The sequence below is a fragment of the Acinonyx jubatus genome, chromosome A2 (genome assembly GCF_027475565.1).
Source record: "Acinonyx jubatus isolate Ajub_Pintada_27869175 chromosome A2, VMU_Ajub_asm_v1.0, whole genome shotgun sequence".
In the NCBI taxonomy this organism is placed as follows: Eukaryota; Metazoa; Chordata; class Mammalia; order Carnivora; family Felidae; genus Acinonyx; species Acinonyx jubatus.
The window spans coordinates 102407991-102422400 of record NC_069383.1 but is presented as its reverse complement, the minus strand read 5'-3'; the positions used below and the strand labels follow the sequence as shown (position 1 = coordinate 102422400).

General features: G+C 40.3%; 1 protein-coding gene across 3 annotated transcripts in view; it reads right to left on the bottom strand.

Moving 5' to 3' along the window:
• ZPBP (zona pellucida binding protein) overlaps positions 1 to 12548 on the bottom strand; it is a 111842-nt gene extending 99294 nt beyond the window's left edge. For 2 of the 3 annotated variants that reach the window (XR_008296939.1, XM_027046100.2), the window contains exons 1-3: positions 12356 to 12548; positions 10547 to 10627; positions 1698 to 1823 (exon numbers count right to left, since the gene is read on the bottom strand). Coding sequence is in view for 2 of the 3 variants with exons in the window: in XM_027046100.2 (XP_026901901.2) it covers positions 1698 to 1823; positions 10547 to 10627; positions 12356 to 12518 (370 nt within the window). In the remaining variant the exon portion in view is untranslated. The remainder of the gene's footprint in view (positions 1 to 1697; positions 1824 to 10546; positions 10628 to 12355) is intronic. The other variant, XM_027046101.2, reaches the window with a different exon arrangement.
• Between the last annotated feature and the right edge of the window lie 1862 nt (positions 12549 to 14410).

Sequence of the window (14410 nt, the reverse complement as noted above, 5' to 3'; positions counted from 1 at the left end):
TAACACCAAATGTAAAATATACTAACCTACATGCTTGTACTATATAATGTGCTACTATCACAGAGCAGTAAAAATAAAATTTGATCACATCATCAGTACTGGATGCTTCTATACCTGACCCATTTCACTGATTTCTATTAAGTGCCCGATCTCTTGGGATTTTTTGTCACTGATCTCTGCTAATCCATTCCTACTATGTTAGTACAATGAGGCAGAGACATTACACAAAGCCTAGCACAGCGCAGCCCCCAGGCAGGCACTCACTAAGAGCTGAGTACTTCTCACTAAGAGCTGAGTACTTCACTCTGAAGAACCATCTCACCTTGAGAGGAGTAACTATTTAAACCTTGAGCTTCTTCAGAATCAGCATAAATAGTTCAGAACTGTACGGCTAAGATTATTCAATTATATAAAAATATGAATTAAAACATATTACGAAACAAGTATTTCCTATGAATGTTTCCTCAGCCAAGTCTTGGTATGAATATAATGCTTTCCCCCAACCACCATAACAAAATAAACCCCTAGGATTCCATCTACAGGCACTCTCTCCAAATACCAGTAGGGAGAGGGAGGGAGGGAGAGAGAGAGAGAAAGAGAGGAAGAAAGGAAGGAAGAAAAAAGAAAATGTAAACAGATGTAAACAGAGCAATAAAGACAACTTCCCGGATGGTATGCAAAAATGATTAAGTGCTTCATTGAACACATAGTTAGGATGAAAATTCATTAAGCTGGTATTTAGCAAGGCTGAACACAAGAACAGCTAAGCTGATTTATATTTTTTAAACTACACTGCAAAAACAGATCAGCAAATGAAAGATTAGAAAAAAGATAATGCATTTCAAAATAACAAAAGAAGTTGAATGGAGCAAATGTTGATCAGACCAGTCATACCAATAGTAATTGCTATGTGGAACAAAAATACTTTCGTGAGATTAAGATCTTGTTTCCTCAAAAATTTATTGAAACCATAAGGCTACCATTCACATCTGTCTCTTGAGTCTGTCTTCTCCTCTGGATGAGTAACTGATTTACTAAGTTTCCTCTTTCGTAAGCACAGCACCAGTCATACATTAATACACAATCACGGTCAAACCATGCAGTATATCTAAATGCATGTTTTTAATACCAAAGTATGAAAAGCTAAATACGGTCTTTTTTTTAATAGATTCTAATATTGAAATTAAATTCAAATATAATCCACATTGGTATGGTATTTAGTCAGTAAGATATATAAGATCAAAAAATGTAAAAACTCTACTAGTAAAGACCTGAGCTGTCCCTACGTGGTGCTGTTTAAGACAAAACCATGTTTATAAATCTGCAGCTCAAAGGGCTCATTTGTATTGTCAATAAAAACCAGAATTATATCTGCTTCTTCGTACACACTTGACTAACAGAAGTCTGAATGAAGAAACCAAAATGGCTCTAAGAACTTTTTAAAAAGTAACATTTTTGTGGAATATAGGTGCTCAGAGAATTCCCCAAACTCTTAAACAGTCATCAAGTGTCTCTATCTCAGATTAAGATGTGCAAAAAATGTCTATACCACCTGCACTGTTAGACTCTAACTCCAAAGGGAAATCACAAGAAAAAACAAGTGAGGAAACATATACATATATATGAGATATGACTATTCTGTGTTCTGAGTATATTTCAGACATATCCATTGAATTATAATAGAAACAAAAGCCTACCTGAAATAATTTTTCCTTTTGGCCCATGCCACTGGAATGATGGATCTATCAGTTCCGAATTTCGCAGTCGTTGAGTTACACATAACACGTGTGGACTCTTTTGATGAAGCATAACATATACTTTCACTGAAAATACAACATTAAAATGTTCCAATAATATTTTGTATCATTTTATGCTCTATAATGCCTCACATTTTTGTAGTTTGCATTGCATGTTTTTATAACTTTTCTTTGGGTAACTGCAATTACTTGATAAGGACTAAATTTCATTGCATTCCATATGATCACTAATACTCAAAAATATACACATGTATTATATTTGGGGGTGTATGTAGGTTTACCAACCTGAAAATAATGCATTGGGCTTTTATGCAGAGTTCATGACACTAACTTATTTTATTCTCAGGATATTATTTTAATTACAAAGTATTAAAACTAGTCTATACTAGACTGTATCTGTTTTGCAAAGACACCAAACCTGAAAGGAACCAATAAATCTGTTTATATTAGCAGAATAACTATTCACATTGATGTGATACAAAGTACTGAATTTGAAAGTTATAATGTGATTAAAAAGTCAAAAAATAAATATATGCTTTGATTTTATTAAGCATTTTTCCCACTTTGCTTTAAAATTCAAAGAATCCTGATCATTAAACAAGCCAAAATTATATTCTTTAGGAGATACAAAAGGAACACAGTAAAGATTCAATTATCTTGAATTTACTCATAAGTCAGCTTATGAGTAGAAAAGGTTTTGGCATGCCAACATTTCACTGATTCACCAAATACAAAGCTTTTTGTGATCCAGTAAAGAGTTGTATCTGAGAATCAAAACTCTGCCTAACTTGAGACGGTCTCTCAAGTTTCACCATATAGTGTGATGGTTACTGAATGCAGCTTTCACTCACTCACTCCTTCATTCACTCCTTCATTTTTTAAGTAGGCTTCAACAGTTACAACCCTGATATGAAACCTGAGCTGAAATCAAGAGTCCAACCCTTAACCAACTGAACCAATCTCCCCTGAATATAGCTATTAGATATAGATATTCTTCCATAGGTTAAGAAAGTTCCCCGTATGCTTAAATTATTTGTTTTTTTATCATTAATTGCTGTTAAATTTTAAGCAATTTTTTTCTATAGGATGCCTGGGTAGCTTAGTCGGTTAAGCGTCCGACTTTGGCTCAGGCCATGATCTCACAGTTAGTAGGTTTGAGCTCTGCATCAGGCTCTGTGCTCACAGCTCAGAGCCTGGAGCTTGCTTCGGATTCTGTGTCTCCCTCTGTCTCTGCTCCTCCGCTGCTCGCTTTCTCTCTCTCTCAATCTCTCTCAAAAATAAATTAACGTTAAAATAAAAATGTAGGCACAAGTAGTAAAACATTGTAGAATAATCTATGTGCTGTAAGAAATCCACAATGAACTGAAATGTCCATCTATTAAGAATAAGTCTAATCATATCCCATTTAAAAAGCAATAAAAAAGAAATCAGTGATACATGTTTTACAATTTAAGTTTAGAAATTAGAGTTTTAAAACAAAAACTGTGATAAAAAGTTGTGATATCAGTGAAAATGGCAGCGTAAGGAACTCTAAAAATTATCCCCTTCATAAAGGTAATACAAAAACTGACAGAAATTGTCTGGATCAACATTTTCAGAGCTCTGGAAATTACTCAAAGACTTGAAGCAACTCATGAAAAGTTTATTCAAGAAAAACAACTGAATCTTTGGCATGATGGGTTGAATTATGCCTCTCCCCAGATTCATACGTTTAGGCCCTAACCACCAGTATCTCAGAATGTGAACTTATCTGGCCATAGTGTCTTTAGAAAAGTAATCAAGTTAGGGGTGCCTGGGTGACTCAGTCGGTTCAGCGTCCAACTTCAGCCCGTGTCATGATCTCACGGTTTGTGGGTGTGAGTCCCGCGTCAGGCTCTGTGCTAACAACTGAGAGCCTGGAGCCTGCTTCAGATTCTGCGTCTCCCTTTCTCTCTGCCCCTCCCCTGCTTGCTGTCTCTCTCTCCCAAAAATAAATAAACATTAAAAAAAAAAAAAGAAAAGTAATAAAGTTAAAATGAAGTTACGGCAAGCCTCATCCAATACTACTGGTGTCTTATAAAAGGGGAAAATCTGGACACACGTACCAATTACAGAGGGGATGTGATGTGAAGAGACACAGGCAGAAGAAGATGGCCACCCACAAGCCATGAAAGGAGAACTGGTACAGATCTCGCAGCCCTCAAGCAGAATCAACCCTGTCTCTGTGACTGAGCTTCTCCCCTCCAGAACTGGGAGACAATAAGATTGTGTTGTTTAATCCAACCACTGTGTGGCAATTTGTGGCAGGATCCAGGTGCGCTGGTAGCACTGTAAGTTTCCTTATTCCCATCGCCCCCCTCCCTAGCTCTGCCTTAGCTCTGCCCACCGCTACACCAATCACTGTAAGAACCAGCACCCTGGTAGCCACTAGAAGGGCCAACAGGGTTGGCGAGACTTCTATGCTTCCTTCCTAGAGAACTGTCATTATTGGACTTCTCTGGCAGTTTCCTACAAGGCTGTCTTTGCTGGATCTAACGCAAAGCACAACCACTAGAAGAAGCCTTTTCCCAAAAAGTATTTTTCAAAAGCAACTAGAGAGTTTCATTTAACTTTATAAATGCCTGATGCAGTGCATAACAGTTGGGTTAAACAGCAGGGCAACCAATAAGCTTATGAGGAAAAGCTGGAAATGACATCCACAGGAGCTTGAAAGTTCTAACATATTCCTAGCAAAGCAGAAGACCACATACATGCATGCATGGGGCAGAGGGCAGGGGTGGGGGGTGCATGCCTAAGACTCAGCATGCTCAGTCAAGAACAAGAACTTAAGTTCTTAATGTGTGGCTGAAATTGACGCTCTGGCTAGCTAATATTTAGGGTGTGCCCCAACCAGCACGCAGAGCCTCTGCAAAGACCAGGAGACTGGCTGTGGTGTTCATGAAATCTCCATCCAATGATTGGCCTAAGCTAACTGAGCATAGACTTCAGTGGCTACATGACGAACAACACAATATGTAAAGAATTAGTTCAGAAAAGTCATTAAACATACAAACAACAACAGCAAACACCAACAACATCAATATCTGATTTCCAGAGTTGCCACATTAAATTACTTAAAAAGTCCAGTTTTTAACCAAAAATATGAAACATAAAAAAAAAAAACCACAAAAACCAGGGAGATATAGTCATAGGTAGGAAAAAAAGAAAGCAATCAATAGAAATTGTCCCTGAGGAAGCCCAAATTTTGGAATTACTGAACAGTTATTTGAAATACGATCAAAGAACATTATGTCTTAAGTACTAAAAAAAAGATATGGAAATGTCTTCTCTCCCAACAAAGATTATCAATAATGAAACAGAAGTTATCAAAAACAAAAAACAAAACAAAAGAAATTCTGTATTAGAAAGTACAATAATTGAATTGAAAAATTCACTGTAAGAATCAAAAGCAGATGTAGGCAGGCAGAAAAAAGAATCCATAAACCTCAAGACAGATCAATTGGGGAGTATCCAGTGTAAGAAAGAGGGAAAAAAAATAATAAAGATAAATGAACAGTACCCAGAGACCTGTGGGAAATCATCAAACACTCCAGTATATACATAATAAAAGTCCCACGGAAGAGAGGAGAGCAAAAAGGCATAAAGATATTTGAAGAAACAATGGCAAAATCCCCCAAACTGATGAAAAACATGAATCAACACATCTAAAACGCTCAATGAACTCAAACTAGGACAGATTCAAAGGGATCCACATCCAGATACATCATAATCATCTGCCCAAGTCCCAAAAGACAGACTCTTAAAAGCAGCAAGAGAAGCAACTTGTTACATACATATGGTCCTCAAATGAGCTGATTTCTCACCAGAAACAATGAAAAACAAAGTCTGAATAGACCCAAAGCAAGGAAAGTGACTGAATTAGTAATCAAAACTCTTTCTATAAAGAAAAGCCCAGCACCAGATGAATCCACTGGTGAATTTCACCAAACAAGTAAAGTCGAACTAACAACAATACTTCACAAACTCTTCCAAAAATTAGAAGAGAAGGGAACATGTCCCAACTCATTTTATCAAATCACTATTACCCTAAAGCCAAATTCTGACAAAGACAACACAAGAAAACTATAGAACTGCTTCCCCTATGAATATAGACATAAAAGGCCTCAGAATAGTAGCAGCCAATCCTGCAGCATGAAAAAGAATTATGCTTCATAATAAACCAGGATTTATCCCAGGAATGCATGGCTAATTCAAAATACAAAAATCAGTCACTGTAATACCACATTATGTCAATACGATAAAGGACAAAAAACACATGATCATCTCAATGTATGCAGAAAAAGCATTTAACAAAATGCAACACCCTTTCACAATAAAAGCATTCAACAAACTAGGAACAGAAGGGATTTTCTCAATCTGATAAATAACATCTACAAAAAAGTCACAGCTGGGGCGCTTGGGTGGCTCAGTCGGATGGGTGTCCAACTTCGGCTCAGGTCATGATCTCATGGTCCATGAGTTCGAGCCCTGCGTCGGGCTCTGTACTGACAGCTCAGAGCCTGAAGCCTGCTTCAGAGTCTGTGTCTCCCTCTGTCTCTGCCCCTCCTCCACTCATCCTCTGTCTCTGTCTCTCTCAAAAATAAACATTAACAAATTTTTTTTAAAAAGTCACAGCTAACACCATACTTAATAGTGAAAGACTAAAACCTTTCCCTCCCCCTAAGATCAGGACTAAGACACGCATATTTATTATCAATATGGAACGGAAGGTTCTGGCTGGAGCAACTGGCAAGAAAATAAAAGGCATCCATATTGGAAAGGAAAAAATAAAACTATCTCTATTTGAAAATCCTAAGAAATGACTTCCCCACCAACTAAAAATATTGAGCTAAATAAATGATTCAGTAAGGTGACAGGACACAACATCGATGTGAAAAATTCAATTATATTTTTACATAATAGCAATGAGCAATCCAAAACCTAAATAATGAAAACTGTTCCATTTACAACGGCATCAAAAAGAATAAAATATTTAGAAATAAATTTAACAGAAGCGGTACAAGACTTGTACACTGAAAGCTAGAAGACATCGCTGAGGGAAACTGAAGAATAAATAAATGGAAAGATACCCTATGTTCACGAATATGGTTAAGTTGGTGGTGCTACAAAAATTGATCTACACTTTCAATGCAATTCCTATTGACATCCCAATGGGCTTTTCTACAGAAATGGACAACCTGATTCTAGCATTAATATGGAATTGCAAGAGACCCAGAATGGCCAAAACAATCTTGAAAAAGACCAAATTTGAAGGACTCACACTTAATGATTTCAAAACAGCAATCAAGACAGCATAGTACCAGCAAAAGGACTGATAGCAATGAAATAGAATTTAGAGTCCAGAAAAAATTCATACATCTATGGCAAACTTCTACTCAACAAGGCACCAAGAAAATTCAACACAGAAAGAAAAGTCTCTTGAAGAAATGGTACGGGAACAACTGGATGTCCACATGCAAAAGAATGAACTTTGACCCCTATCTTGTACCATATGCAAATATTAATTCAAAACGGGATCAAAGACCTAAATGTAAGAGCCAAAACTATGAAATTCTTATAAGAAAATACAGAAATAAAACTTTATGACTGTTGATTAGAAGACTGTTTCCGAGATATAGCACTGAAAACACTGGTACTAAAGAAAAAAATAAAAACCGGACTTTATCAGAGTTTAAGATGTGTGCTTTAAAGCACACTATTAAAAAACTGAAAACACGTTTGTTCGTTTGCTTTATTTCTTAAATTCCACATACGAGTGAAATCATATGGTATTTGACTCTCCTTCTGACGGATTTATTTCACTTAGTATTATACTCTCTAGCTCCATCCACATCCTTGCAAATGACAAGATTACATTCTGTTTTAGGGCTCAGTAATATTCCATTGTGTATATGTACCACATCTCCTTTACCTATTCATCTAACAACGGTCATTTGGGTTGCTTACAAATGAACAAAGAAGTCCCTCCCCCCACTCTTCCTTGGCACAGTCATCAAGGCCACCCTCAGACCCCTGGTGCAGCCCAAGATCATTAAAAAGAGGACCATGAAGTTCATCTAGCACCAGACTGATATGTCAAAATGAAGTGCAATAGCAGAAACCCAGGGGATCGGGACAGGATGTGCAGGAGATTCAAGGGCCAGATCCTGATGCCCAACACTGGAGTGGCTTCCAGAAGTTCCTGGTCCACAACGTCAAGGAGCATGAAGAGCTGCTGATGTGCAACTAGTCTTATGTGCAGAAACTGCTCCCAATGTCTCTTCTAAGAATGGCAAAGCCATTGTGGAAAGAGCAGCCCAGCTGGCCATCAGAGTCACAAATCCCAATGCCAGTTTGTGCAGCAAAGAAAATGAATAGACAACTTGTGTGCATGTTGCGTTTGTGTTAATAAAACCATACAACTACACAAAAGAGAGAGAGGGAGAGAGAGAGAGAGAGAGAGAGAGAGAGAGAGAGAGAGAGAGAGAAACTAAAAACAGACTCTTAACTACAGAAAACAAACTGATGGTTTCCAGAGGGAGGTGCTGGGGGGATGGGTGAAATAGGTGATGGGGATTAAGAGTACACACATCTTCATAGGTTTTGAATAATTTATAGAATTGTTGAATCACTATATTGTACACCTGAAATTAATACAACACTGTATGTTAACTATACTGGAATTAAAATTTAAAGTCTTAAAAAAATTTTTTTTAAGTGAAAACACAATCCACAGTGCAGCCGCTCTAAGAAAACAGTGTGGAGGTTCCTCAAAAAATTAAAACTAGAACTACCCTACGACCCAGCAATAGCACTACTAGGAATTTATCCAAAGGAGTGCTGATTCATAGGGGCACATGTACCCCAACGTTTATAGCAACACTTTCAACAATAGCCAAATTATGTTGGAAAAAAATGGAAAGAGCCCAAATGTCTATCAACTGATGAATGGATAAAGAAGATGTGGTTTATATAGACAACAGAATACTACTTAGCAATGAAAAAGAATGAAATCCTGCCATTTGCAGCAACGTGAATAGAAGTGGAGGGTCTTATGCTAAGTAAAGTAAGTCAGTCAGAGAAAGACACATATTGTATGTTTTCACTCATATGTGGAACTTGAGAAACTTTACAGAAGACCATGGAGGAAGGGCAGGGAAAAAATAGTTACAGAGATGGAGGGAGGCGAATCCATAAGAGACTCTTAAATACAGAGAACAAACTGAGGGTGGACGTGGGGAGTCGGGGAGAGGGAAAAATGGGTGGTGGGCATTGAGGAGGGCACTTGTGGGGATGAGCACTGGGTGTTGTGTGTAACTGATGAATCACGGGAATCTACCCCCAAAACCAAGAGCACACTGTATACACTGTACGTGAGCCAACTTGACAATAAACTATATTAAAAAATAATAATAAAATAAAGATTCTACTAAGAAAAAAAAGAAAATACAATCTATAGTATTGGAGAAATTATTTGTAAATCAAATATCTAACAAGGGTTTAGCATCCAGAATGTAAGAAAAAAAAGAAAAAAACCTCTTCCAACTCAATATATATATACACACACACACACACACACACACACACATATATATATATATATATATATATTCAACTAAAAAATGGGCAAACGACTTGGGCATTTATGCAAAGCAGATACCCAAACGTCCATTAAACACACGAAAAGATCTTAAACATCATTAGACATCAGGGAAATGTAACTCAAAACCACATGAAAACCCATTTCACAGACACTAGGTTAGCTATGATTGAAAAAGATGAACAATAACAAATGCTGGGAAGGATGCTGTAAAATTTGAGTCCTCATACTTTGCTGATGTGAAAGTAAAATAATGAAGACTCTCTGGAAAATAGTTCAGCAGTTCCTCAAATAAACATAGAGTTGCCGTAAGTTCCAGGTGTATATTGAGAATTTAAAACGTGATCACACAGAAACTTTTCAGGGATGTTTGTAACAGCATTATTCAAAATAGTCAAAAAGTGGAAACCAGGGTGCATCCATAGGATAGAATATTATTCAGCCACAAAAACCAATGATGTGCGGATACTTTCTATAACATGAATGAGCCTCAAAAACATTATAATAAGTAAAAGAAGCCAGATGTAAAGCAGCACAAAATGTATGATTCCACTTATATAAAGGTCCAGAATAGGCAAATTAATAGGATATTAGTGGTTTCCAGCAGCTGGAGAGTGACTGCTTAATGGGCACGGCATTTCTTTGTGGAGATACCAAAATGTTGTGAAATTACATACTGCTGATGGTTACACAACCTTGTCAATATATTAAAAGCTACTGGAATGTACACTTACAAGGAGAAATTTTAAGGCATGTGACTTTACCTCAGTTAAAAAAAAAAAGTTTTAGTTGCTATGCTTCTCATGTGACTATTGCAAAAGCTTATAAATCCAAATCCTTTTCAACTGAAAAAACTGTAGCATATTTGAACTGCATACATTTAATATCATGGCTAAAATTATACAATAACAAGCAGAAACACTATAGGCAACTTTAATTACATGACTTCTAGAAATAACTATACTTGGCCCACTTAAGCAATTACAGCAAACAGAATCAGACCTGGATAAATAAAACTATATGGAAACAATTCAAATCCATTTCCATAGAAGGAAAAGAGCCTTAGGAGACTAGGGTGTCTGTACAACATTAGCCTTTTGGACGAGATTGATAAAACCTAAACAAATGATAAACACTTTCTTAAAATTACTGAACATCTATTCGTTAATACCTGGAAAATTTGACGATCCCACTATTTTCACCGTATCCTGGGTCAAGCGAAAACCTCTTGGTAATCGAATCAAATATCCAACTATCAAGAACAAAAACAAACGATCAGCAATCTGCTTCGTTAGAAATTCCAGGGTATTCTTTAGTAGAGTATATTTGATCTCGGTTGAAGAGATGCCAGCGAAATTACTCTACTTCCTGCTTCCCCCTACTATATCTCATCCTTGGTTTTTTTCTACATCCACTCAGAAAACTCTGTTTTTAAAGTCCCAATGCCCCACGCCTCAAGACCCAAATCACAAGTCCCTCTTCCTTGAAACCTGTATGTCCTGATCACTTACTTTCCCTCGCTTCCATCACCAGCACCTTTTCAATGACATGCACTGTACATTGTATTAGTTCTTTATGTACACATGTGATTTTTCTTGTTATAGACTCCATCAATGGTAGAACCTATGTATGTGTCAACCTATGAAGAACCAGTACCAAGCATCTTGCACATGGTACAAACTAAATAATAATAGTTGCATACAATATATTCTGATATTCTTCGGTCGTTGCTGAATGAGCAAATGGGCATAATAGTGTGCACTGACCAAGTCGTAGGAGCACTATAAAAAAAACACAGTAAGGCATATACCCAAAAACATTTAACAGAGAGGGAGGAGAGTGCAAAGAAACAAGTATGGTATTCAAAGTCAGAAAACCACTTACTGGTCTTAGGAAAGTCACCTTAAACTCTAGCATCTTCAGTTTTCTCATCTGCAAAATGGGACTGAACTGCAGATTTACAGTTACTGTAGGGGCTGAACCCAAACTATCAGATGCTATGTAAGTATCAGTCTTTTCTATTCAGAGCTTACATACTAGACACTGCCTGCTTTGTTCTATTTATTCTATCCTCAGGTCTGATCTTGTCATCGGATCAACAGGTAGCTCACACACACCCCATCACATCTAGCATAAGACCAGGGGTCAGGGTCAAGAAGCATCCTTCTCCTACTGGGTAATTAAAGGTTACGGGCTACTCCTTACATATCCTAGAACCTTACGAGCCCTGACGCCTAGACTTTGGAATAGCTCGGATGGCTATTCACTCCATTTCTTTCCTTTCTCCTCCTTAGCCCACGCCTTCCTCCACAGTCCCTCTACAATTACATTCCTGGAGGACTTCTTTTCTCATTTCTCTTCTTTTGTACAACTTGTAGCATTTTAAGCAACTCCCTTTTGTGCTTTTTATTATTCGATTCTGGGAGAGACTTTATTAAAAAAAAAAAAAGAGTCCAACATTTGAAGGCTAAACAACGCAGCCAGTTGTTTTCCAGTTACAGGACACCGGCTGAAACTCCCGCTTCACTTTTGTGTTGGCCAATAACCGAAATAACGTTTTGAAAACAGGATGGAACTTCTTGGGGCACAAAGAGGGCGACAAAGGGCGGCGGGAACACGTCAAACCCTTGAACATCCCAGTCTCTCCCCCGTTTTACGACTAAAACCAGTAGATGGAGCCCCGCGACCACGGATGATCACAAAGCTCCGTGTGCAACCAACCCCCTGTGGGGCCGACAACCGCCCTGGGCCAATCGGGGAGCTGCTTCACAGCCCATCTGACTTCAAACCCGGGGGAGCCCTGCTGCCTGTACGGCGTCAGCCGCTGCCCCGCGCAAACGCGCGTTCCCCCCGCGGGTTTCCAAGAAAACACACCCCCCACCATGGCCGGTACCGGGAGTTTCTTCGGTTCGGCGGGCGCACGTGACCCGGGGGGTGGGGTGAGGGGAGAGAGCCCGCCGCCCCGGCCCCGGCGCCTCACCTGACGAGGACACCCGCGCCACGAAGGTGGAGAGCAGGAGGACGACCGCGGCCCGGGAGAGCGGGGAGCCCGCGGCCCGGGCCCGCCGCCAGCCCCGCCGCGCCCGGCCGGGGCCCGAGACCTCCATCCACTCGCCGCCGCCGCCTGCCGACCGTCGGCGCATAAGGTCGTTAATCGGCGCGCGCCCACCGGCCCGGACCAGAAGGGAGGCCGGAAGGGCGGGTCGCCGCTTCCGCGGGGCGGGGCTGGGCCGGCCGCGTGGCCAGCGTCCCTCGACGCCAACCTCGGGGGCGCGGTGCCGCCCGCCATGCAGCGCCCGGGCTGCGTCCCGGGGACCTCGGCGCCGCCCAGGGAGCTGTGGGGAGCGGGAGCGCCCTGCTGAAGGTTCTGGAGCGGGAGGAGCACCGCGGACCGCCCCCCCCCCCCCCGCCCCTCCCTTTGAGCGCGCGTTGGCGGGCCGAGCGAGGCCGCCTCATGAGGCTCAGCACCCGGGCCAGCCCTGGGCAGCAAGCCGTGGGAACTGAGCGAGTGGGACGCACGACCACCCGCCAAGGACAGCCGGGTGTCGAATGTCAGCTGCCGGTGTTTGATGGGCAGATGGCGCTTGATTGGGAGGGAAGTGCACATGCACCAGGTGGGATCGAAAGTAAGACCTCGCAGCCCCGGAGAGAAGCTTCGTGGGAAGAACAGAGGGAAACCACCTTAGAGGAGGTCGACTTCTGTGCTGCACTGAGCCTGGAAGATTGTGTTTTATCACCTAAGTTTGGGAGAGTGTGTGACACCACCTATGAGCATTTAAGGCCGCAGTGTATTTAAGAGAATCGCGCCTCAGCTTTTCTGCAGCTGGAAGGAGTCACTTAACGGGAGCAGCGCTACGACAGAAATACATCTTATGCAGTTGATGCAAACACATCAAAGAATGAAGCATAAGCCACTGAAGACAGTGTCTAACAGTGACGTGTAGTGTTCGCTTTAATAGGAAGAAATGAATGCTCCTCAGTGGACTGAAAACAGTCCCTGGATATGCTGGGCTCCAGTGGAGGGATTTAAAATTAACAGCCTAACCACCTAATCTAAACCCCTCACTTGGTTGCTAGTGTTATCTCAAAGATTTAACGCCTTTCCAAGTGTTCTGATCACAGATATCACTGCCCCCTGCTGTCTTAACAGCTGCCCTGATTTACATATTCGTAGTTAGGCTCTTGTCTGTTTTGCCACCATTTTAACCTCACTCCTAGGATAGTTCCTGGCATACAGTAGGCATTCAAATAGGTATAAATTTAAAAAGAGGGGGAGGGGGAGGGGGGTCCAGGGAGAAAAAGCAAAAAGGAACAAAGGCTATTTCTGGAAAAGCACCAGGATGTTCCTTGAGTTTTCTGGCTATTTTTATGCATGTGTTAATTGTTTGGTAAACTGTATACAGTACAGTTTATTTCACTGAGTGGATTTACATCTTTAGAAACTTTTTGTTTTTAGTTCTTTTTTAAAACACTCTTTTTTTAACTTTTTTTTAATGTTTATTTTTGAGAGAGAGAGACAGAGATAGTGGGAACTGGGGAGGGGCAGAGACAGAGAGGTACAGAGAATATGAAGCAGGCTCCAGGCTCTGAGCTGTCGGCACAGAGCCCAACTTGGGGTTTGAACTCATGAACCATGAGATCATGACATGAGCCGAAGTCAGACACTTAACCAACTGAGCCACCCAGCTGCCCCCCAAAAAACTATATACAGGTTTGAATTAAATTTAGTGTGCTCAAGCATGTTTCAGTATGATTTGGATCCAGCCAGCATTTTGGTCGTATCTTACTGAATAGTGTCCCCAATCACTATGGCTCGGTATATGCCCTGTTAAAACTCCTCTTAATTTTTATAAACTGGTAAACCTGAAAGATACGATTTTTGCCAACTGGACTTGTGGCTGCTATTGGCTTTTGTTTTCTGCCATTGAGAATTTGTTTCAGTTAATCATCCCTCCTACCTTGTTCTACTGGGTAAATACCTAATATTCAACCTGAGAGTAGGATGTAATATTGGAGGTTGTAATTAATGTGTGGT